At 44.2% G+C, this 26,390-nt stretch overlaps 1 protein-coding gene across 3 annotated transcripts in view; it reads left to right on the top strand.

The window, feature by feature from the left end:
* Positions 1 to 26,390, top strand: part of LOC112135750 (solute carrier family 2, facilitated glucose transporter member 3) — a 55,721-nt gene that overhangs the window by 14,617 nt on the left and 14,714 nt on the right. For all 3 annotated transcript variants that reach the window (XM_024256563.3, XM_054526761.1, XM_054526762.2), the window contains exons 3-6: positions 21,890 to 21,982; positions 22,947 to 23,107; positions 24,701 to 24,941; positions 25,827 to 25,989. In XM_024256563.3, the coding sequence (XP_024112331.2) occupies positions 21,890 to 21,982; positions 22,947 to 23,107; positions 24,701 to 24,941; positions 25,827 to 25,989 (658 nt within the window). The remainder of the gene's footprint in view (positions 1 to 21,889; positions 21,983 to 22,946; positions 23,108 to 24,700; positions 24,942 to 25,826; positions 25,990 to 26,390) is intronic.

The following is a 26,390-nucleotide window of genomic DNA, read 5'->3' as shown; positions in this document are numbered from 1 at the left end:
GGTAAGTAGAGGCTGAAATACAGCCTGCAATCCACTGGCCAGGCTCTCCTCCTCATCCAGAGGAAGGGGCACATTTTTCTTTACACAAGAGTACCGTTCCTAGAAAACCTGCTTTTTCCCAAAAGGGCACCTTTGCCTAATTTGCACAAAAGCAATGGAAAAGCTAGCAGTGGCACTGAAAGCATATATACCAGATAATAAACAGCAGAAATTAATCCCTGGAAGCAACTTAAACATAAAAAAATTTTCTTAGATGTCAACTTAAAAATGTGTAGGGGAAATACATAGTTTTTGAAAATTATTATGGGGGATAAACAAGCCTCCCCCCCCACCCCCAAAAAAAAGACTTGCTCCGAACTCTCTTCCAATGTTGCTCTGGTGCCTTTTCCTCACCTCGCACTACAAATCTTCACATCTCCCCTCTCTCTTTGGTTCTTCCTTTTGGCTGCTTCTTTCTTTAAACAACTGATAATTAATTTATGAAAACTGTTGATGCTGGGCGCAGTGGCTCACGCCTGTAATCCCAGAACTTTGAGAGACCAAGGCGGGTGGATCACTTGTGGTCTGGAGTTCGAGACCAGCCTGACCAACATGGAGAAACCCTGTCTCTACTAAAAATAAAAAATCAGTTGGGCATGGTGTTGCATGCCTCTAATCCTAGCTACTCGGGAGGCTGAGGCAGGAGAATCGCTTGAACCCAGGAGGCGGAGGTTGCAGTGAGCCGAGATTGCGCCATTGCACTTCAGCCTAGGCAACAAGAGTGAAACTCTGTCTCAGAAAAAAAAAAAGTTGGCAAGTAAGTGCAGTGGTGAGCAGCCTCAATTCCTGACTCAATACTGATGGAAGCAATCTGTTTAACAACCTCAGAAGGACTGTGTGAGGCAGTGAGTCATTTGTGGATTCTCATCTGGAAATGATCCCAAATCCCAGAATCCTCACCATAAGGCGTTTTTCTTGCAGTGATTTATGGAGTCTTGGCATTCGAACTGGTCCTTCATGCTGGAATTCTTTTCCTTTGTGCATCTGATCCAATCAGTGCACACCTTCTCCAAGGATTTCATGCTGTGGCTGGTTGGGGTAATCCGCATTCAGTGAATTGTCACCTCTGGTTCCAAGAGTGTATTTCCGGAGTTTTGTAAAGCCTAGGGCGGCGTGGCTATCCCAACTAGTTCCTCAAGGAATGGCCAGGAGGACATGGCTGTCCCTCCAAGAGCCCTCTACTACTTTTTAGACCTCATTATACTCTCGCCCTGAGGCAATTTCCTTACCTTTTATCTTCTCCCTGATCTTTTCCCTAAATGTTCCCAAATTTATCCTCTTCTCTGAGGGCTTTGCTTCTTCAGGCCTAACTAAATACACAATCCACAAGCCGCTGATCTCACCTCAGCTGTACCTGTGCTAATTCTCACTTCCAGTTTTTCTCCGGAGCCGGTACTGGGAGGGATGACGCAAAGATATACACTGCCACCTGGTGGCCAACTGCTAACCAGCTCTGGTAATACCAAGGATGCTGTTAGCACCACAGCAACGGGCTCTGGAGGCGGATTTGCAAAAGCACCAGGCGTGGGCGGAGCAGTGTCAGCTCTTTGGTTGGTAATAGCGTCTCTCTGCCTGGAATTATCTTTCCAAATCTATTTCTCTCAAAATTCTTTTCATCTTTCAAAGTCTATATAAATGCCGCTTTTCCCATGATCCCCTTCCTGATCTTTCAAGTTAGAGGATCTCACTTCTCTGAAAGTACTACAGGGTAGGTTCAGCATTTCGTTTGTAACTCTTATCAAGCTGCTCTTTGCCTACTTCAAACTGTTGCTAACCCCTAAAAACTCAGCTCCTTTTCAGTGCATGCCATCAGGATATTGTAATAATCTGCTGATCTCCTGGGTCACTTCCCCCCCATTCTCTGAAAATTTAGAAGCCTGATTCATTCTCTTGGTTTACACCATTCCTACTGTCATCGGTCCTGGCTATTCCATGATGCATGGAGACAACTGGTCCTCAGTTTCTTGTCCACTCATTTCCGATCATCTTGTTTTCCAGTCCACCTCAGTCATTTATTCCCATGGTTAATACCCTAGCCCTGGTCATTTATAATAAATGGGCTCCTTGCAAAACCTGTATATTTTGCACCTCACATTGACTATCACTTCCTTTCCAAAATTTTTTTTCTTTTCTTTTTTTTTTTTTTGAGATGGTGGAGTCTTGCTGTGTCATCCAGGCTGGAGTGTAGTGTCATGATCTTGGCTCATCGCAACCACTGCCTCCTGGGTTCAGGTGATTCTCCTGCTTCAGCCTCCCGAGTAGCTGGGATTACAGGCGTGCGCCACTACACCTGGCTAACTTTTTGTGTTTTTAGTAGAGATGGGGTTTCACCATATTGGGCAGGCTGATCTCCAACTCCTGACCTCAGGTGATCCACCCTCCTCGCCTTTCAAAGTGCTGGAATTACAGGCACCAGCCATCATGCCCAGACTGTTCAACTGATTTTTGACAAGGGTGCCAAGATTATTCAATGGGGGAAAGAATAGTCTTTTCAACAAATGGTGAAGGGACAAGAGGATAACTGTATGCCAAAAAATGCAATTGGACCTTTATCTCATACTCTATACAAAAATTAACTCAGAATGGATGAAAGTGCTACAACCATAAAACTCTTAGAAGAAAACATAAATGTTAATGTTTGTGATCTTGGATTGGGTAATGATTTCTTAGCTATGACAACAAAAGCATGAGCAAATGAAAAATTGGATATATTCAAAATTTAAAATTTTGGGCTGGGCAGGTTGGTTCACGCCTGTAATCCCAGCACTTTGGGAGGCTGAGGCAGGCAGATCACCTGAGGTTGGGAGTTTGAGATCAGCCCGACCAACATGGAGAAACTCCATCTCTAGTAAAAATACAAAATTAACAGGGTGTGGTGGCACATGCCTGGAATTCCAGCTACTCGGGAGGCTGAGGCAGGAGAATCGCTTGAACCCGGGAGGCGGAAGTTGTGGTGAGCTGAGATCATGCTATTGCACTCCAGCCTTGGCAACAGGAGAGAAACTCCATCTCAAAAAAAAAAAAAAAAAAAAAGAAAAGAAAAGAAAATTAAAATTTTTGTGTTTCAAAGGATACCCAAGAAAGTGAAAAGACAACCCACAGAATGGGAGACAATTATAGCAAATCATGTGTATGATAAGGGGCTTGTATCTAGAATATGTAAAGTCCTTTTACAACTCAGTAATAAAATACAACCCATTTATTTGAACAAGGAGAGAATGATAGGTTTTGTCAGATGTTGAGTGGTTGAGTAAGAAGGCTCGAGAATTGACCATTGGATTTCATAAGATAGTGTTTGTTGATGACTGACAGGAATGGTTCAAATAGAGAAATGGGGCAAATGCCTTACTGGTATAGGTTCAATAGGGAATTATTTAAGGAAATGGAGAAATTTTGTTTTTGTTTTTTTTCAGACAAGAGTCTTGCTCTGTCACCCAGGCTGGAGTGCAGTGGCACGATCTCGGCTCATTCCAGCCTCCAATTCCTGGGCTCAAACAATTCTTATGCCTCAGCCTCCCAAGTGGTGGGATTAAAGGTGCAAGCCACCACACCAGGCTAATTTTAATTTTTTGTTGTTTTTAGTAAAGACGGGGTTTCACCATGTTGGTCAGGTTGGTCTCAACCTCCTGGCCTCAAGTGATCTTCCTGCCTTGGCCTCCCAAAGTGTTCACGCCACCATGCCTGGCCTGGAATTTTGCTTTAAAAAGGACCATGTGGGCCAGGCCCAGCAGCACCTGCCTGTAATCCCAGCTACTTGGGAAGCTGAGGCAGGAGAATTGCTTGAGCCCAGGAGTTCAAGACCAGCCTGGGCAACAGAGGGAGACTCTCTGTCAAAAATAAATAAAAGGGAGCACACATATAGGGTACTCTTCTATCCTCTCAAGCTGAAGGTAAGATCAAGAGAACTATTTAATTTTTAGAAAGGAATATATGTGTTTGTTTTGTTTTGTTTCGAGATGGAGTTTCACTCTTGTTGCCCAGGCTGGAGTGCAATGGCGCGATCTTGGCTCACTGCAACCTCCACCTCCCAGGTTCAAGTGATTCTCCTACCTCAGCCTCCCAGGTAGCTGGGATTACAGGTGTGCACCACTGTGCTCGGGTAATTTTGTATTTTTGATAGAGATGGGGTTTCACCATTTTGGTCAGGCCAGTCTCAAACTCCTGACCTCAAGTCATCCACCCACCTTGGCCTCCCGAAGTACTGGGATTACAGGCATGAGCCACCGTGCCTGGCCTATATGTGTTTTACGAATGGTTTTTGTTTATGGTTTTTTTTTTTTTTTTGAGACGGATTCTTGCTCTGTCGCCCAGGCTGGAGTATAGTAGCAAGATTTTGGCTCACTACAACCTCTACCTCCTGGGTTCAAGCGATTCTCCTGCCTCAGCCTCCCAAGTAGCTGGAACTACAGGCACGTGCCACCACACCCAGCTAATTTTTGCATTTTTAGTAGAGATGGGGTTTCACCATGTTGGCCAAGGTGGTCTCGATCTCTTGACCTCGTGATCCGCCCGCCTTGGCCTCCCAAAGTGCTGGGATTACAGGCATGAGCCACCGTGCCTGGCCCAACCATCTTCTTAATCCTAAAACAAATATACTCTGGAACTTTACTAGGGTTTGTTTACCAATTGATCCTTCTAAAACTTTGCATTCCAACCTGAGCGACAGGGCGAGACCCTGTCTCAAAAAAAAAAAAAAAAAAAAAAAATTTAGCATTCATTAATACCCACTTCAAAGGCTTGTTAATACAGATTTCCTGATCCCACTCTGCTGAAATTCTGACTCAGCAGGCCTGGGGTGGAGCTGAGAATTTGTATGTCTAACAGACTCCCTGAAGATACTGATGTTATTCATCCATGGATAATCACACTTGGATAAAGTAGGGTGGTGCTCCATTTAATAATTTCCATTGATGCTCTTCCTCAAGGAGCATCCAATAGTGCTCTTCCTCAGCAGCTGTGCACTCTTAAATCACGCATCTTGCACCACAGTAAAAGTTTAACATGGGTTAGAGATAGCTTTTCTTTTGCAAAGTAGAAGAAAGTAGTGAGAAGTAGAAAAGAAAAATGAGCAAACCACACACATTAGTTTTTGAGACAGGGTCTTGCTATGTTGTTCTGGCTGGAGTGCAATAACTGGCTATTCACAGGCGCCATCCCACTGCGGATCAGCACGGGACTTACATGGGCCATGCTCTGTGGAGAAGCTAGTTCACTTCTCCTTAGGTAACCTTGTGGCTCCCCGCTCGTGAGAGATTATCATACTGATGCCAAACTTAGTGTTGACACCTGATGTGCAAAGTGCACTTCAGCCCAGAACTGCTGGCCTCAAGTGATCCTCCCGCCTAAGCCTCCCAACTACCTGGGGTTATAGGCACGCACCACTTACGGCTGGACAGGCACATTCTTAAGAAAACCAGTTTTAGGAAACAAAACCCAAGAAAGCTGAAGTTTTGGAAAATGACTTTGTTAAATACGTGTAACCAAATTAGTCAGAATTTTACATGTCTGGTTTTGCATTAAAAATATAAAAATTTTTACAATATGGTATGGCTAATTATAATTATAAAATGATTTTTTAAAAGTCTACTTCATGTTGTGAGGCTGGTGCATTGAGAGGGAGCTTTTGTAAGCCAGACGCGGTGGCTCACACTTGTAATCCCAGCACTTCGAGAGGCTCAGGCGGGTCACTTGAGGTCAGGATTTCAAGACCAGCCTGGCCAACATGGCAAAATCCCATCTCTACTAAAAATACAAAAATTAGCCGGGCTGGTGGAGTGAGCCTGTAATCCCAGCTACTCAGGAGGCTGAGACAGGAGAATCGTTTCAACCTGGGAGGCGGAGGTTGCAGTGAGCTGAAATCATGCAACTGCACTCCAGCCTGGGCGTCAGAGTGAGACCCTGTCTCAACAAAAACAAAGAAAAAGAAAAAAAAGGAGCATTTGTGGAAGAAGCAGTGGTAAATGTGTAAACGTTTAGGGTAAGGGGGGCATCACACTGGTTGAGGAGAATAGGCAGCTGCAGGGGTAGTAATGGCCTGTTTAGATTTCTTCTTAAGCTCCCAACTTTGCTGATACAGCCATTTGGGGAACAAGGGGGTGGTCATCAAAAAACAAACAAAGAGTTGGAAGCAGTGGCTCATGCTTGTAATCCCAGCATTTTTGGAGGCTGAGGCAGGAAAATGGCTTGAGCTCAGGAGTTTGAGACCAGTCTATGGGCAACATAGGGAGACCCCATCTCCAAGAAATAAAAATGAAAACAAATAGAGGAAGCATGCTTTTGTTTTACCTGCCCTCCCTGAAAAGAAATTGAAATTGACTTAACTGTCTTAAGAGGATGTAGATGGAATGCCTAATGCCCAGAGTGGGAATCAAGGGGTTTACTCTGGGAAGTGATGAAGACATCTTACTGGGCAGATGATGCTCATTGATTTCCCAAGCTATATATAAAGTTAGATACCTGGCTGGACGCGGTGGCTCATGCCTGTAATCCCAGCCCTTTGGGAGGCCGAGGTGGGTGGATCACGAGGTCAGGAGTTCAAGACCAGCCTCGCCAACATGGTGAAACCCTGTTTCTACTAAAAATACAAAAATTAGCCGGTCGTGGTGGCAGGCACCCGTAATCCCAGCTACTCGGGAGGCTGAGGCAGAGAATTGCTTGAACACGGGAGGCGGAGGTTGCATTGAGCTGAGATTGTGCCACTACACTCCAGCGTGGGCGACAGAGCAAGACTCCATCTCAAAAAATAAAAAATAAAATAATAAAGTGAGATGCCTGTAATCCCAGAATTTCGGGAGGTCGAGGTGGGCAGATCAGCTGAGGCCAGGAGTTTGAGACCAGCCTGACCAACATGGAGAAACCCCATCTTTACTAAAAATACAAAATTAGCCAGGTGTGGTGGTACATGCCTGTAATCCCAGCTACACGGGAGGCTGAGGCAGGAGAATTGCTTGAACCCGGGAGGCGGAGGTTGCCATGAGCCGAGATCGCACTCTATTGTGAGCCATTGCACTCGTGGGCCATTGCACTCCAGCCTGGGCAACCAGAGTGAAACTCCATCTCAAAAAACAAACAAACAAACAAAAAACAAGAGAGAGGAATCAGTGAGACTGATTAGGAGACTACTTCAGTAGATCAAGGGACAGTTTATAATGGCTTTGACAAGTATGGCGTAGCAGACGTGCAAGTGGAAGGAATCTAAGAGTATTTTGGAGATAAAGGTAACAGTTTTTGTTGGTGGATTAGATATGCAAGGTGTGGGAAAGAGAAAAATCCTGAATAACTCCTAGCTTTTGCAGTTTGGTGAATAGTGATAAAATATTTACTGAGATGTAAAAGACTAGAGAAGGAAAATATTTGGGAGTTTGAAAGATAAACAGGACTTCTCCTTTGGCTATGATTAATTTGAGAGGCTTTTTGACCACCCAGATACAAATAAGACAGGCTATAGATATATATATATGACTCTGATCACTTCTCAGCCTTTTGGCCAAAATCAAGTGATATTGACTCTGGAAGTCAGGGAGAAAACCATCAGTGAAAAACTTAACTAACCCATTATATTTTGGATAGCTCCAGTTATCAGAAAGTTCTTGCAGTTGCACCAAGGTGACTATAAATGTTATATAAATTTGATGCCCATTTCCATTCGGGGTTCCTGAAAAGTACACACTTTTCTAAGCACATTCAATATTGGAAGAAAGTTATCACATTCTCTCCCAACATCTTTTATTTTCTGAGCTAAACAATCAATTCTAGTTTCTCCAGCTGTTCTTCATGACCTGTTTTTAGACATGTCATCATCCTGCTTGGTCATATGCCATATAAGGTAGGATGCCAAGGACTAACGTGACCAGAATAATCATATACAAAATGTAGGACTGTCATCCCTCGGATTTGCCATTCTTTCAGAAATATGTTTGCCTTTTATAATTCATCTGTTTTCTTTTCTTTTTCTTTTCTTTTTTTGAGACAGCATCTTGCTCTGTCACCCAGGCTGCAGTGTAGTGGTGAGATCTTGGCTCACTGCAACCTCCGTCTCCTGGGTTCAAGAGATTCTCCTGCCTCAGCCTCCCAAGTAGCTGGGACTACAGGCGCGCCACCATGCCTGGCTAATTTTTTTTTTTTTTTGAAATGGAGTCTCTCTCTGTTGCTCTGGCTGGACTGCAATGGCATGATCTGCAACCTCCACCTCCTGGGTTCAAGCGATTCTCCTGCCTCAGCCTCCTGAGTAGCTGGGATTACAGGCGCGCGCCACCATGCCCAGCTAATTTTTGTAATTTTAGTAGAGACGAGGTTTCACCATCTTGGTCAGGCTGCTCTCGAACTCCTGACCTCATGATCCACCCACCTCAGCCTCCCAAAGTGCTGGGATTACAGGCATGAGCCACCATGCCCAGCCGTGTTTTCTTTCTTATTGTCATTAGTGTGTCAGTGTTCCTACCTGTGGCATACAATGTCTCTTCTTATTTTCATCTAATCCATTGTTGGATTTGGAAATCAAATAACCAATTGAAGCTATCAGATATTAACATTTTGCTTTGTATGTTTGGGATATTTTGCAATAATTTAAAAGAAGAGACAGAGTATGTGCTTCCTGAGAGAGACCAAAGCCTTTCTATGAGTTGTGCTTTGAATTTTAGTGAGAAAACCTTTCTTTTTTCTTTGTTTCCTCTACACTAAATACAAAATAAATGAGTTTCCCAAACAGTTGAGTGTCAGATGGGTGAGTTATTTCAGCCTTTTGCACAGGATCTCATTGGAGATTTTCTGAGATGTCTTGCTGAAATCAAGGTGCATGGTGTCTGTCTAAGGCAGTGGTTCTCAAACAGTGGTGATTTGCTCCCAGTGGACATTTGGCACTATCTGGAGATATTTTTGTTGTCATGATTACAGGAAAGGGATTACATGCTTCTAGTGGGGAGAGGCCAGGGATTCTGCTAACCATTCCGTAATGCATGGGACAAGCCTCTGTAACAAATAATTGTCTGGCCCCAAATGTCAGTAATATCCATATTTAGGACTATGGTATTTCTCTGATTTTATTAACTTTATGGGAAAAAGTTAGATAAATTTTAAACTTAATGAAATAATTCTACTTCCAACTAATCACTGCTCTCTTCTTTTATTACATACAAATCATCTGTGAATAATCTTTCTAGACTTTAGTGGGGAAAAAATGAAGCACTGCTTTTTTCCACTTTTGTAAAATGGAAAAGTTTACATTTTTCTGTCACCATTCTCAATCTCCATAATGTTTAAAATATTTACAGTGCCCAGTGATTAAATTTGGGCACAATGTTCATATACTGTTATTTAAAGAAAAATTATACTTTCACCATATCTCATTTTCCTTTCTGGCCTTTTGTCTCTTCCCCACGTTTATTCATTTGTTACAGTTGTAAGGTTTTTCTTGAGGAGGTAAGTAATCCCGCTTTTCTTCTGTCATCTCTAAAAACTAAGTAAATACAATACAACTTAAACTAGAAGCTTGTTCTTATCTTTTAGGACCCCTAGTGAGACATGTAGCTATTTTGGAATGAGGCTATACTAATCATGTTGACCAGCTACTTATTAGTGAGAGAGATGGGGGCAGAAGTCACTGTCCTATCACCAGGTAGGTAAGAATGTGGGAGACAAAGAATGATGCTGTCTCTGCACGTCCTCCACCTGGGGACATTGGAATCTTTTCCTGGGGCTGTGGCATTTCTTTTGTGTTGACTGCAGCTGTCAGGATCAAAGAAGAACTAATGAGACAAAAGTAAATAGCTTCATTCTCAGGCTACCTGAGAGGAGCAATGTCTGATGGAGATTAAAAGATGAAAGGGGAGAAAAATTCTTTCTCAGCCATACCCAGATACAACTAAGTCACTCTTTTCACATGCTTCTGATTCTTCAAATTCTGTGTTAACCACTTAGAATCTAGTGGCGAAAATAATCTTTTCCTAATGCTTTTTTCCTTATTACATTTTCATTATTTTTAAGATAGAGAACAGTGATGTTTCCTGATCTCAGTGCTTTTATATTTAGAGCTAGAGGTTTATTCAGTCAGCCAGTCATTTATTCAATTATATATTCACTATGTCTGTATGTTCCAGACCCAAACATGAACCAAGGAAAGGCTCCAAACACTTGGCAGTTTCAAGTATATATTTGAAAGAGGACTGATAAGTGAATACCTGATTTGTAGTTGAAATATTTATATAATTTTTCACCTTTCTTCCGGGGTGATGACTACTTCAGATGCATGGATCAGGAAGTACTTGTTTGGGCAGTGTATTTGTAGAACGCTTGAGACTGCACAGAATAAAATAGCTAGTATCCTTCTTCAGCCATAAGACCACCTTCTAGAATTAGAGAACTGAGACACAGGTTTAATGACTTAAGTTTTCAGCACAGTCTGTAGCATAGTCTGTACCACAGTCTGTGCTGATACTTACGTTTTCTAACTTCCAACCTTGTCTTTGTTCTAAAAACACAGGTGAGGGAAGACTGCTTGCAGAAAATGCTTTCCGCTGTTGTACCAAGTGTGTTTCTCTCGAGAAAGCCTCTGAAGCAGCCAAATTGGGATTCAGGGTTGAGGTCGAGGAAAACAATGGAAAAGCAAAAGTGAAAAAAGCACAGACCAAGAAAAAACATTTTAATTGGGGCAAAGCATCTAGGATAAAAGAGACACATTTGATATATCTGGAATACAAGTAGTATGTAGGTGCTGTGACAGAGAAAAAAATGCCCTAAGATTTTACTTCATAGCTGGTCTGAATGCAGTGGTCCTTACAACTAGTTGATCACAACCAGTAACAATTTTCTTTGTTCTTTCTCCACTCTCACAGCTTCACTTGACTAGCCTTAAAAATAAATAAATAATAAATAAATGGCCTGGCCTGGTGGCTCATGCCTGTAATCCCAGCACTTTGGGAGGCCGAGGTGGGTGGATCACGAGGTCAAAAGATCGAGACCATCCTGGCCAACATGGTGAAACCCCGTCTCTACTAAAAATACAAACATTAGCCAGGTGTGGTGGTGCATGCCTGTAATCCCAGCTACGTGGGAGGCTGAGGCAGGAGAATGGCTTGAACCCAGGAGATGGATGTTGCAGTGAGCTGAGATCACGCCACTGCACTCCAAGCCTGGCGACAGAGCAAGACTCCGTCTCAAAAAAATAATAATAATAAATAAATAAATAAATAAATTAGTTCATTCCTCACCTGAGGGCTTACACTTGAAGTAGCACCAGTGGTATTCAAAGACTGCTGCAGCATCCCCGAACTTGCTTTTCCAGCATTATCTCTTACTAGACTTCTGTAAGTGCCTTATTCCTCAGCTAAACTGGACTAAGCACCATTCCCCAGCCTTCCCACAAACTGCCTACCACCAGACATGTGCCCAGGCCATTCCACCTTACTGAAATGGTCTTTTCTAATCTTTATCTCTTATCTCTTAGGCTACCAATCTTCCAAGATCCCTTCCAAATACCAACTTCAAGAAGCCTTTCTGGGTGTTTCCACGTGAATAAAATCTCATGATTCTTGGCTCTTTTTTTTTTTTTCAGCACTTTCTTGTCTTGTCCCCTCCAGCACCAGATTGTAACTTGAGGTCAGGGACTTTGGGTTCCCTGCATTGTACTGCAGAGTGTTGTGCATTTTGTAGACTTTTTCCTTTTTTTTTTGAGATGGAGTCTCGCTCTGTCACCCAGGCTGGAGTGCAGTGGCCTGATCTCGGCTCACTGAAACCTCCACCTCCCAGGTTCAAGCGATTCTCCTGCCTCAAGGCCTCCGGAGTAGCTGGGACTACAGGTGCCCGCCACCACACCCGGCTAATTTTTTTTTGTATTTTTAGTAGAGACGGGGTTTTACCAGGTTGGCCAGGCTGGTCTCCATTTCCCTACCTCATGATCCGCCAGCCTCGGCCTCCCAAATTGCTGGGATTACAGGTGTGAGCCACTGCACCCAGCTCAGACTTTTTCAATATATATCCATATACATTTTAATTTTTTTCATCACCTTTAAAAAAAAGCTCATTCAATTCTTTCTGGGTTTAGAAAGCTGTTATTTCTTGATTTACTTATGTGTGTAACAGTCTTGCTATCTTGCCCAGGCTAGAGTATAGTGGCATGATCATGGCTCACTGCAACCTCAACCTCCAGAGCTTGAAGGATCCTCCCACTTCAGCCTCCCAAGTAGCTAGGACCACAGGTGGGCACCACCACACCTGGCTAATTATTTGTATTGTTTGTAGAGATGAAGTTTTGCCATGTTGCCCAGGATGGTCTTGAACTCCTGGACTCAAGCAATCCTCCCACCTCTACCTTCCAAAGTGCTGGGATTACAGGCATGAGCCACCAACGTATGGATGTTTTTATCAAGGTGTTATCTTGTCCGAAGATTGAGAGGTCCAAATAAGAACTCAGTTAAAGCGGGAGCAGTGTCTCAGACCAGTAATCCCAGCACTTTGGGAGATGGAGGTGGGCTGACTACCCTGAGGTCAGGAGTGCCAGACCAGCCTGGCCAACATGGCAAAACCCTGTCTCTACTAAAAATACAAAAATTAGCCGGGCAAGGTGGCAGATTCCTGTAATCCCAGCTACTTGGAGGCTGAGTCAGGAGAATCACTTGAACCCGGGAAGCGGAGTTCAGTGAGCCCAGATCGCGCCACTGCACTCCAGCCTGGAGAACAGAGCAAGACTCTGTCTCAAAAAAAGAAAAAAAAAGAGGCTGGGCGCGGTGGCTCATGCTTGTAATCCCAGCACTTTTGGAGATCGAGGTGGGTGGATCACCTGAGGTCAGGAGTTCGAGACCATCCTGGCCAACATGGTGAAACCCCATCTCTACTAAAAATACTAAAATTAGCCGGGCATGGTGGCGGGCACGGTGGCGGGCACCTGTAATCCCAGCTACTTCGGAGGCTGAGGCATGAGAATTGCTTGAACCCAGGAGGTGGAGGTTGCAGTGAGCTGAGACTGAGCCATTGCACTCCAGCCTGGGCAACAAGAGCAAAAACTCTGTGTCAAAAAAAAAAAAAAAATGGAATTGGAAAAAGCAAAATTTTTGGCTAGGATGGGCGGGGACAAGGATGACTAGGTAATAGAGACTGGAAAAGAGAATGGAATAGACATAAGGAGCATTAAGTTGGTGGCTACCTGGGGCAAATGGAAAAAGAAAAAAAAAGAACAAGAAAGGAAATTGTAAAAAAATAATAATAAAAAAAGACAAACTGAGATACAAATATTGAAGAGATGGCAGGAGAACAGTCAAGACATAAGAGTTGTGTCTCAGGGACATGTTCCTGTCTTTTGGTTGTCCTAGGGAGATTCCTTTCTGTGCATGTCAGAAGATGACAGGCAAGAAAACAAAGTGGAAAACAATAGGGAAGTGAAGGTAACCCCTTTATAACCTCCCACTGGTTCACTCCTTGGAAACATAAATGACTCAGGGAGGCAGATGAGGATAAATAAACGCTGCCTTGAAACAGCCTCTATGCTTAGCTAGATTCTGTCTGCAGCTGCTTTCTGCAGAATCCTGCAAATTGGGTTTGTCATCTGACCATGTCTCTTTCCTCCTGTGTCTCTACATCTATTTCAGGTCCCTGGGTTTGCTCATGTCTGTTGCCTTGGTTCCTCTGCTGTGTTCCTCTAACTGTGGGCAATGCCTCCATCCATTTCTAGAAGTAAATGTGTTGATGGCATTTTATCACCTGTGTAGTTTCTCTTTTGACCGTCTCAATTCTCACCTATGTCTGTGCCTATTGTTTTTACCTTTGTCTTTTATTTTTCTTTCTGCACCCTTTTGTTTCTGCTTCTGTCACTGCTTCTCTCTACCAGCTGGCTTTCTATGATGATGCCATCCCCATAGCAACCTCTCTCTGGGGAAGAATGAGGGGAAGGAAAAGAGAGAGCTAGAATAGATGGGCTAAGAGAAGCCAGATTGGAGTTGGAAGGTGACCTTTTGGATTGAGTCCTAGAACAGAGTACAGAGAAACTATGAAGACTGATACCAGCCAAGTTACACAAAACCCTAAGAAAACACAAATTGGGAGCCCAAATCCAGTCCCTGCTGGCGAAACTCATTCAGCAAATCCTTTCTGTTGTAAATTAACCTGTCATCTGTTTTCCCTTCCTTGTGATTCAGATGAACTATTCTTTCTTTCTTTGTTTCTAGGTCTTGTGATTCTTAAACATGTGTAGTTCTTTTTTTCTTCTTAAAGCTAGTCAAGTGAAGCAGTGTGAGTGGAAAAGGAACAAAGAAATTCATAATTGGTTGAGATCAGTTAGTTGTAAACACCACTGTACTCAGATCAGCCACACATATATTTTCTTTTCACAAGAGTGAAACTCTGTCTCAAAAAAAAAAAAAAAAAACAAAACGCTGAGTAATCTATAAACAGTAGAAATGTATTTCTCACAGTTCTGAATGCTGGGAAGTTCAAGGTACCAGCAGGTTTGATGTTTGGTGAGGGCAGCTCTCTGCTTCTAAGATGGCGACTGTTGCTCCATCCTCATTAGGGGGACGAGTGCTGTGTCCTCACATGGTGGAGGGCAGAAGGGCAAAAAAAAAAAAGGAGCAAACTCTCGGAAGCCCCCCCAACCCCACTTTTTTTTTTTTTTTTGAGACAGGGTCTGGCTCTATCTCCCAGGCTGGAGTTCAGTGGCGCAATCACAGCTTACTGCAGGCTTGACCTCCCTGGCTCAAGTGATCCTCCCACCTCAGCCACCCGAGTAGCTGGGACTACAAGTGCAAACCACCATGCCCCACTAATTTTTTGGTTTTTTTTGTTTGTTTTTTTTTTTGTTTTGTTTTGTAGAGACAGGGTCTCCTTGTGTCGCCCAGGCTGGTCCAAAAGGGGGAAATAAGAACTCCTGGACTCAAGCGATCCTCCCGCCTTGACCTCCAAAAGTGCTGCGATTACAGGCATGAGCCATCGAGCCTGGCCTCCGAAGCCCCTTCTGTATGGGTATTAATACCTCCATGGAGGCAGAGCCCTCATGACTCAGTCACTTCCCCAAAGGTCCTGCCTCTTAATATCACCACAATTAGGATTAAGTTTCTGCATGAATTTTGGAGGGAACACACATTTAAACCACAGCACCCTCCTTCAGCATCTTCTCCATTCAACAGCACATACTTTTTTAAAAACACGAATCAACTCAAGTCATGCTTCTGCTCAAAAAACTAAAATGGCTTCGTAGCTTCCTGGCTGTCTGTCACATTTGGAATATAAACCAGAATGTTCATGACTGCTTACAGCGTCCTGCATGAGCAGACTCCTAGCTGTCTTCAACATCATTTCTCCTGCCACTCTGCCCCTGCTTCACTCCACTCCTGCCAAATCCGCCTTTTGACACCCTGCCAAGCACGAGTCCTCCTTTTGGTGTCTGCGTTTGAAATGCCTTCTGTTTGAAATGCCGTTTTCAGATACTCCCAAGGTTGACTTCCTTGTGTGATTCAGGTTTCTGTTCAAGTATCATCTCCACTGAGAGAGGAACCCTAACCACTCTATCTTAATCTTCCCCAGCCCCAACCCTTTATCGCCTTACCTTGATATTTTATTCTTCACAATGCTCCCTTATTACTTGACATTATATATTTGCTGTCTGCTAAGGCTGCCATAACAAAATACCACAAACAGGTGGCTTAAACAACAGGAATTTGTTTTCTCAAAGTTCTAGATGCTGGACATCCAAGATCAAGGTGCCAGCAGGGTTAGTTTCTCCTGAGACCTCTCCCTTCAGTAGCAGATGGCTGTCTTCTCAGTGTCCTCACGTGGCCTTTTCTCTATTCACAGGCCTAATGCCTCTTCCTCTTCTCATAAGGACACCTGTCCTATTGGACTAGAGCCCCACCTTAGTGACCTCCTGTAACCTTAATTACCTCCTTAAAGGCCCCATCTCCAAATACAGTTCCATTCTAAGTTACTACGGGTTAGGGCTACAACATATAAATTTTAGGACGCAATTTAGTCCATGACACTTTTTCCTCTGGCCCCCCAAAATTTATGTCCTCATGTGCAAAATACATTCATCTCTATCCCAGGAGGCCCTAAAGTCTTAACCCATTCCAGCATGAGTTCCAAATCCAAAATTTCATCTGAATATCATCTAAATTTGGTATGGGTGAGACAAGAGGTATGATTAATCCCGAGGCAAATTTTTTTCCAAACTGAGCCTGGGAAACCTGACAAGTTATGTGCTTCCATAATATAATGGTGGGACAAGCATAGGCTAGACATTCCCATTGCAAAAAGGGGAAATGGGGGAAATATGAAAGAAGAAAGGGGTACCTGGTCTTCCAAGTTCAAAATTCTACTAAGGCAAATTCCATTTTTTTTAAAAAATTGTGGGCCGGGCATGGTGGCTCACACCTGTAATCCCAGCACTTTGGGAGGCCGAAGCAGGTGGATCACAAGGTCAGGAGTTCAAGACCAGCCTGGCCAATCTGGTGAAACCCTGTCTCTACTAAAAATACAGAAATTAGCCAGGTATGGTGGCGGGCACCTGTAGTCCCAGCTACTCTGGAGGCTGAGGCAGGAGAATCGCTTGAACCCAGGAGGTGGAGGTTGCAGTAAGCCGAGATCTCACCACTGCACTCCTGCATGGGCAACAGAGTGAGATTCTGTCTCAAAAAAAAAAAAAAAATTGTGGCAAAAACACATAACAACAACAACGAAAAAGGTAGGCTGGGCGTGGTGGCTCACACCTGTAATCCCAGCACTTTGGGAGGCCGAGGTGGGTGGATCATCTGAGGTCAGGAATTCAAGACCAGACTGACCAATATGGTAAAACCCTGCCTCTACTAAAAACACAAAAATTAACTGGGCGTGGTGGCGTGCACCTGTAGTCCCAGCTATTTGGGAGGCTGAGACAGAATTGCTTGAATGCAGGAGGCAGAGGTTGCAGTGAGCCAAGATTGCGCTACTGCACTCTAGCCTGGACAACAGAGTGAGACTCCGTCCCAAAAAAAATAAAAATAAAAAATTAGCCAGTCGTGGTGGTGTATGCCAGTAATCCTAGCCAGAGTGAGACTTCATCTCGAAAAAAAAAAGAAGAAAAACGGTTACCGTGTGAACTGTCTTTTTTTTTTGAGACAAAGTTTCGTTCTTGTAGCCCAAGCTGGAGTACAGTGGTGCAATCTCGGCTCACCGCAACCTCTGCCCCTGGGTTCAAGCAATTCTCTTGCCTCAGTCTCCCAAGTAGCTGGGATTACAGGCTTGCACCACTATGGCTGGCTAGTTTTGTATTTTTAGTAGAGACGTTGTTTCTCTATGTTGGTCAGGCTGGTCTTGAACTCCCAACTTCAGGTGATCCTCCTGCCTCGGCCTCCCAAAGATTACAAGTGTGAGCCACTACGCCTGGCCCATGTTAACTATCTTTTAATACTTTATCTTACATTTATTTTATTACAGTTTTTAAAATCTTTTCTGCTTTACTGAAGTATAATTGACAAAATTGTATACATTTAAAGTATGTGCATCTGATGTTTTGATATACATGTATATTGTGAAATTATAATCACAAGTTAGTTAACACATTGACTTTTTTTTTTGAGATGGAGTCTCACTCTGTCACCCAGGATGGAATACAGTGGCGCGATCTTGGCTCACTGCAACCTCTGCCTCCCAGGTTCAAGCGATTCTCTTGCCTCAGCCTCCTGAATAGCTGGGACTACAGGCACGTGCCACCATGCTCGGATAATTTTTGTATTTTTAGTAGAGATGGGGTTTCACTATATTGGCCCGGCTGGTCTCGAACTCCTGATCTTGTGATCTACCTGCCTCGGCCTCCCAAAGTGCTGGGATTACAGGCGTGAGCCACCACGCCTGACCAATATGTTTCTTTTTATTTTTTTAATGTGGCTACTGAAATTTTCTTTTTTTTTTGGAAGACAAAGTCTCACTTGGTCACCCAGGCTGGTGTGCAGTGGCACGATCTAGGCTCACTGTAATGTCCGCCTCCCGGGTTCAAGTGATTCTCATGCCTCAGCCTCCCAAATAGCTGGGATTACAGGTGTGTGCCACCATGCCTGGCTAATTTTTTTGTGTCTTTAGTAGAGATGGGGTTTGGTGATATTGGCCAGGCTGGTATTGAATTCCTGAACTGAAGTGATCCGCCCTCCTCAGCCTCCCAAAGTGCTGGGCTTACAGGTGTGAGCCACCATACCCAGCAGAAAAATTTTAAATTACATCTGTGGTTGGGCCGGGCACAGTGGCTCATGCCTGTAATCCCAGCAGTTTGGGAGGCCGAGACAGGCGGATCACGAGGTCAGGAGTTCGAGACCAGCTTGGCCAACATGATGAAACCTCGTCTCTACTAAAAATACAAAAAATTAGCCGGGCATGGTGGCACATGCCTGTAGTCCCAGCTACTCAGGAGGCTGAGGCAGGAGAATCACTTGAACTCGGGAGGCAGAGGTTGCAGTGAGCCGAGATCGTGCCACTGCACTCCAGCCTGGGTGACCAAATGAGACTGCGTCTCAAAAAAAAAAAATTACATCTGTGGCTCACATTATATTTGTATTGGACAGTACTGGCCTAGGCTTTATTTGATAATCATTGAAGATATTTCAGTAGGACATTGACACGATTCAAATTTTGATTTAGGATAATTCACCTAGCCCTGATGTGGAATGGATTCATTTTTGAAGAAGGGAGAGGGAGGAGGAAAGAAGATCTTCCTGAAAGTGGGACGGGCCTGAGAGCTGAGATTAGGCCCTTCAGGATCAACGGGAGTGATGGATGGATGATTTAAACCCAGTTTAGACAGGAAAATCAACATTTCTCAAATGTTTTCTTTCTTAATCCTGAGGACTTATTTTCTACAGTGTTTTCAAATTCAAAGTGAACTCTGCCTACACTAACCTAATAAAGGAAGATTAAAAAGTTGCTTTAACAAAAGTTGTTCTTTATGAGGACTATTACAGATGCAAGCAAAGTTTTAGAGCAGTTACTAGCTTTTTAGTGTGTCTTGAAATGTCACTTACATTGTTTTATGAAAGAGACAGTTTTCCCTGTCTTTACCTCAATGTGTTTAAAGCCTTGTGTTCCCTGACTTTAGATTTTATGTTTGTTTTCCACTTGGTTATCATACTAGCAAACATCCATCCCACAAAGCTGCATGAAACTAGGATTGAGATTTACATTCTGCAAATAACTGCATTTGGAACTAAGAGACCTCAGACAATTATTCTATTCATTCCTTTTTTTCTAGGCAGACCTACATTAAAGTATTAGGTGTAAATTTTGATTGTTTGTTTGTTTGAGACAGTCTCACTGGCACCCAGGCTGGAGTGCAGTGACGCAATCTCGGCTGACTGCAACCTCTGCCTCCCAGTTTCAAGCAATTCTCCTGTCTCAGCCTCCTGAGTAGCTGGGACTACAGGCGCACACCATCACAGCCGGCTAATTTTTGTATTTTTAGTAGAGACGGGCTTTCACCATATTGGTCAGGCTGTAGGTGTAAATTTTATAACATTCTCACTAACTTACTCTGTTTTGAAATTTACCCATCGCACATCACATTTCCTCTTTTTTTTTTTTTTAAATAAAGATACAGAACGATTTCAAAAGGAATCAAATAACACAGCATAGGTGTTTGAGGGCATCTAGCTTCACTGGCCCATTCTGACATACTTAATCCCTCATGCCTCATCACCAGAGCTGTGACTGTGACTGAGCCAGGCTCCTCCCAATGTACACTGAAGACCCAGCTCAACCAACCAATCTCTCGAAGCACATCAGCAAACAGTTATATTGAGCAACTCTTCTCTAGTGGCCAGAGTGAAGGATTATCTAGCTTGGACATCTCTGTTGCTTTGGGGGCCAGCCCAGTCCAGAACTGGTTTTTGAGCATCAGGTTCCTCCTAGGTCCCACTTGCTCAAGAAACACTTGTCTCAATATTCTCAACACACTTTTTTTTTTTTTTTTTTGAGGCAGGGTCTCACTCTGTTACCCAGGCTGTAGTGCAATGACACGATCATAGCTCACTGCAGCTTCTATCTCCTGGGCTCAAGTGATCCTCCCACCCCAGCCTCCCAAGTAGCTGGGTCTATAGGCACCTGCCATTACCAGACCCAGCTAATTTTTTTTTTTTTTTTTGATAGAGAAGGGGTCTCAAAAAAAAAAAAAAAAGAGAGGGAGAGAAGAGGTCTCACTGTGTTGTCCAGGCTGGTCTCAAACTGCTAGGCTCAAGTGATCCTTCTGCCTCGACCTCCCAAAGGGCTGGGATTATAGATGTGAGCCACTGTGCCCAGGTCAACACATTTTTTAGATTCTCGAGACTCAGTTTAATTCGAATTGTAACCTTTAAAAATAATCCCAGCATTTGGGAGGCTGAGGCAGGAGGATCACTTGAGGCTGGGAGTTTGAGACCAGCCTTGGGCAATACACTGAGATCCCATCTCTACAAAAAAGAAAGAAAGAAAATGAAGGAAAATAAGAGAAGGGATGGATTCTTATGAGACTAATGAAAAAAAAGGCTCTTAAAGATAGTGAATGATGAGAGGAGAAAGAAGGGACTTTTACTAAAAGGAAAAAGATTTAACAGAGAGCATTGTACTGGCAGGGCCCTCCAGGATATCGATGCTTAGTTGTGACTGAGACATCTGGGAGGCTGCAGGCAAGGTCAGTTCTCCTACTGAAACTCCCAGCCTGTTATCTACCCTGTCTGACCTGAAAGGAAAGGAATTTAAGATAGGAAAGGTTGAAGGGATTGGTAGGGGTGTGGGAAAGGACATAGAAGATGGCTTCAGGTATAAAAATTGAGCTGCCCCAAGGTGGAAATCTAAAATAATATCCACTTGCCCAGCTGAATTATTCCAGGCAAGGTGAAGATGACTGGTTCTCCCCACTAAGGAATGTCTCTCTCTCTCTCTTTTTTTTTTTTTTTTTTTTTTTTTGAGACAGAGTCTTGCTCTGTTGCCCAGGTTGGAGTGCAGTGGCATGGTCTCGGCTCACTGCAACCTCTGCCTCCCAGGGTCAAGCGATCCTCCTGCTTCAGCCCCTCCTAGCAGCTGGGATTACAGGCACACCCCACCATGCCTGGCTAATTTTTGTATTTTTAGTAGAGATGGGGTTTCACCATGTTGGCCAGGCTGGTCTCGAACTCCTGACCTCAGGTGATCCACCTGCCTTGGCCCACCTGCCTCGGCCTCCCAAAGTGCTGGGATGACAGGCATGAGCCACCGTGCCCGGCCAGAAATGTCTTATTTGTTAGGTTTGTAGTGAGCCGAGTGTTCTTTCTTCCCCCACCCAGGGGTTAGGTTAGGGATAGCAGAACAGTGTTTAATAAACCAGAAGACTCAAATGGGTCCAGGATGCAGTAAGTAGATCCAGTAGGTTACATGGTCCTGAGAGAAAAGAGACTCAAACAGCCACCCAGCAGTGAAGACACAAACTACTACCACCTCCCCCTACCACCACCACTGGGCTTCCGTGGAGTCCGGGGTACAGATCAGACTGCACTGTATTTGTTTCCAAAATGATCAATTCTTAGTAATCCTACCCAAGGCTGTGTTGTCCTCTGCCCTCCCAGTTCTTGAGTGGAATTCTATGCCTACATTTGCCTGATGCAAGTTTTTAAATATTTCCAAACTGACCAGCCCAGTTTCTCTTAACTTCTTCCTTCCCCAATTTTCTTTTCCACTTTTACCAAGATAGCTTCACATTCTTATCTCCAGATAAGTTCTTTAGTATAATCTATTCCTTTGTCTTCCCCATTAATTATCTAAATCTCATTTGATGTTTGTCCTTTTCATACCACTCATAGGTCAGATTCTCCTAATACAGCTCCATAATTAATAAGAAACAGTCATCAATCACAAGTTTTAAGGACTATTCTCTCCTCCCTGTCCTCTATCTCTCCAGGTCACCCCAGCTCTGATCTTTGCCATCACAGTTGCTACAATCGGCTCTTTCCAATTTGGCTACAACACTGGGGTCATCAATGCTCCTGAGACGGTGAGTGCCAGGCCACAAGAATTAGAATCTGGAATAGGGAAGTTATTCCTTTAAGTAGGGTTTCAAGAATTCAGAATTTAAGGCCAGGCATGGTGGCACCTGCCTGGAGTCCCAGCTACTCCTGAGGCTGAGGCTTAAAGATCACTTGAGCCCAGGAGTTAAACACCATCCTGAGCAACAGTTAGTGAGGGTCCCTCCCCCAACTAGGGGAATTAAACTTTGTATCTATCCTGTCCAAGACTGAAGATGGAGACAATATTGGTGGGGAAAATTAGTGGGGTCATTTAATCAAAGGAAAAAGCTCATTTACTCCTTGTACCCTGGGCGGTGCTGTTCTTCCTCCCACTCTTTCACCCTATAGTAATACACTTCCTGTATTATCCCTTAGGGATTAGTTAGTTACCAAGCTGGCCAGGTTCGCTTAGCAGAGAGCTGGGGTGAACATCAGTGCTGCCCCCTACTGGGATATTCAGGACAAATGAAAAATTACTATTCCAGAGAGAGTTAACATTAATTCCAATATGTTATCTGCCTCTTCCATTCCCGTCTATTCATTCCCTTGATTCTCGAGGGAGGAAATGATCCCTAATATTTGTTTTGTTTTGTTTGTTTGTTTGTTTTGAGATGTAGTCTCGCTCTGTCACCCAGGCCGGAGTGCAATGGCGCTATCTCGGCTCATCGCAAACTCCGCCCCACGGGTTCAAGCGAGTCTCCTACGTCAGCCTCCCGAGTAGCTGGGACTACAGGCACGCGCCACCACAACGGGCTAATTTTGTATTTTTAGTAGAGACGGGGTTTCACCATGTTGGTCAGGTTGGTCTGCAACTCCTGACCTCAGGTGATTCACCTGCCTCGGCCTTCCAAAGTGCTGGGATTACAGGCGTGAGCCACTGCACCCAGCATATTTGTATCTTTTGTTCTCATCCAACTGTAATAGTCTGTCCTCCCACCTTTTATTTTGCAGATCATAAAGGAATTTATCGATAAAAGTTTGACGGACAAGACAAATGCCCCTCCCTCTGAGGTGCTGCTCACGTCTCTTTGGTCCTGGTCTGTGGCCATATTCTCCATCGGGGGTATGATAGGCTCCTTTTCCGTCGGACTGTTTGTCAACCGCTTTGGCAGGTATTGATTAGAAACTGGGCAAGGAAGTGGGCTCTACCAGCCGCATTGAGGACAAGTGTGGAGAGTTAGGGCAGGGAGGTGATGATGCCTTTGAATAAGAACACCTTGAATTCTAATCAAGGGAAACCTAGTCTAACTGGCCCCGAATATGACTGCCCTTGCTTGGAGCTCCACTACCCTGGCTAGCTCCCACCCAGCTGTGCAAGAGATGAACTGTGTGAGTGATGGGCCTTTGCAGTCCAGCTAGGGATAGTTCAGAATTATTCCCTAGTAAACTCAGCTATGGGGTTTCCAGAAACATACTTAATTTACAAGGTCCAAAGTTGATTACTCTTCTAAAAAAAAAAAAAACTGGGGTCTCATATAAATGTTTTTGTTATCTTACACAGGATTGGTAGGAATTATCTTTAGTCTATGGCAAATGTGGATAATGGCCAAAAAAAGAAAACTGAATCGTCTTTTTTTTTTTTTTTGAGATGGAGTCTCACTCTTGTCACCGAGGCTGGAGTGCAATGGTGCAATCTCGGCTCACTGCAACCTCTGCCTCCCGGGTTCAAGTAATTATCCTGCCTCAGCCTCCCGAGTAGCCGGGATTACAGGCACCCGCCACCACGCTCGGCTAATTTTTGTATTTTTAGTAGAGATGGGGTTTCACCATATTGGCCATGCGAGTTGCAAACTCCTGACCTCAGGTGATCCGTCCACCTCAGCCTCCCAAAGTGCTAAGCTTACAGGCATGAGCCACCGCGCCTGGCTGAAAACTGAATCTTCTTATTTTATACTAGCTTAGTAATCTATTTTAGAAGGTAGAATGTATTTTCAGTTATGACTTACAAAGGAACTCTTTTAATTTGCCAATTAGGTATTCTAGAAATGCAAGAGTGTAATTCACATTTAAAAATTGATAAGGCAACCTATTTTACTTGCTAATGTTCTTCCCCCTCTGTCCTCCCTCTGCCCAAGAAGCAGGGTCTTGCTCTGTCACCCAGGCTGGAGTGCAGTGGCCCAATCATAGCTCACTATAGCCTTGACCTCCCAGTCTCAAGCAATCCTCCCACCTCAGCTCCCTGAGTAGCTGGGACTACCGGTGGGCACCATCATGCCTGGCTCCCAACTAGAAATGTTCTGATCATAGAAAGTGAAAAAGGGCTGGGTGTGGTGGCTCACACCTGCAATCCCAACACTTTGGGAGGCCGAGGTGGGTGCATCATGAGGTCAGGAGTTAAAGACCAGCCTGGCCAAGATGGTGAAACCCCATCTCTACTAAAATACAAAAAAATTAGCCAGGCGTGGTGGCAGGTGCCTGCTATCCCAGCTACTCAGGAGTGTGAGGCAGAGAATTGCTTAAACCTGGGAGTCAGAGGTTGCAGTGAGCCAAGATGACGCCACTGCACTCCAGCCTGGGCAACAGAGCGAGACTCTGTCTCAAAAAAAAAAAAAAAAAGAAAAGAAAAGAAAGTGAAAAAGAAAAGTTAGACCAAAAAAGGAGTTGATATGAGCCTGGAGAAGAGCAGAAATTTAATGAGTACAGAAGAGGAGAGGTTAGGAGCCTCTCACTTTTCTAATTCACTTTGTCTTTGATTAACCTTACAGGCGCAATTCAATGCTGATCGTCAACTTGTTGGCTGTCACTGGCGGCTGCCTTATGGGACTGTGTAAAATAGCTAAGTCGGTTGAAATGCTGATCCTGGGCCGCTTGGTTATTGGCCTTTTCTGCGGACTCTGCACAGGTTTTGTGCCCATGTACATTGGAGAGATCTCGCCTACTGCCCTGAGGGGTGCCTTTGGCACTCTCAACCAGCTGGGCATAGTTATTGGAATTCTGGTGGCCCAGGTACTCTAGAACTTCTCATACTTAATGAGTGTTAGTTTCATGGGTCATTAAAAAAGTTATCATAGGTAAAGCACTGAAGAATATCTGGCACATGTTCAATTACATATGGAAGTTTTAGATAATAGATAGTAGCTGAAGAAGCAGGTTGAGTAGAGAAAGGAAAAGGAGCACAATTTCTTTTTTCCTTTTTTTTTTTTGAGAGGGAGTCTCACTCTGTTGCCCAGGCTGGAGTGCAGTGGCATGATCTTGGCTCAACCTCTGCCTCCCAGGTTAAAGTGATTCTCATGCCTCAGCCTCCCGAGTAGCTGGGATTACAGGTGCACACCACCACATCCGGCTAATTTTTGTATTTTTAGTAGAGACAGGATTTCACCATGTTGACCAGGCTGTTCTCAAACTCCTGACCTCAGGTGATCTGCCCGCCTCGGCCTCCCAAAATGCTGGGTTATAGGTGTGAGCCTCTGTGCCCAGCAATTTTTTTATTTTTTTCAATGGTAAAATAATGTATGATTTTCTGAACTCTTGTTTTGTTTTATTTTTGAGACGGAGTCTCACTCTGTTGCCCAGTCTGGAGGGCAGTGGTGTGATCTCGGCTCACTGCAAACTCCGCCTCCTGAGTTCAAGCAATTCTCTGCCTCAGCCTCCTGAGTAGCTGGGATTACAGGTGCCCACCATCACGCCTGGCTAATTTTTGTATTTTTAGTAGAGCCAGGGTTTCACCGTCTTGGCCAGGCTGGTCTTCAACTCCTGATCCACCTGCCTCAGCCTTCCAAAGTGCTGGAATTACAGGCGTAAGCTACTGCGCCCAGCCAACTTTTTGTGTTTTAATGAACTTGTGGCCTATGAAGTATGGGGTTTATAGCATTATCTTTGTGTGGTTTCTAGATCTTTGGTCTGGAATTCATCCTTGGGTCTGAAGAGCTATGGCCGGTGCTATTAGGCTTTACCATCCTTCCAGCTATCCTGCAAAGTGCAGCCCTTCCATGTTGCCCTGAAAGTCCCAGATTTTTGCTCATTAACAGAAAAGAAGAGGAGAATGCTAAGCGGAGTGAGTATCTTTCACTCTTTAGTATACGAAGTATATGGTTGTGGTTTGTTTTAAGGGTGAGGGTACTGGACCCATTTTCTGTCGTACCATTTCCCTGCCTGTCAGAATCCAAGTGAAGACGGTTCTGATTACTCTTCTTTGTTTTTTCTTTTTTTGAGACAGAATCTCGTGCTGTTGCCCAGGCTAGAGTGCAGTGGTGCGATCTCGGCTCACTGCAACCTCCGCCTCCTGGGTTCTAAGCGATTCTCCTGCATCAGCCTCCGGAGTAGGTGGGATTAGAGGCGTGTGCCACCACCACCACGCCCAGCTAATTTTGTACTTTTTTTTTTTTTGAGACAGAGTCTTGCTCTGTTGCCCAGGCTGTAGTGCAGTGGCGCAATCTCGGCTCACTGCAACCTCTG

The sequence above is a fragment of the Pongo abelii genome, chromosome 10, assembly GCF_028885655.2.
Source record: "Pongo abelii isolate AG06213 chromosome 10, NHGRI_mPonAbe1-v2.0_pri, whole genome shotgun sequence".
In the NCBI taxonomy this organism is placed as follows: Eukaryota; Metazoa; Chordata; class Mammalia; order Primates; family Hominidae; genus Pongo; species Pongo abelii.
The sequence above is the reverse complement of the archived record's forward strand: the minus strand, read 5'-3'. Positions and strand labels throughout refer to the sequence as shown.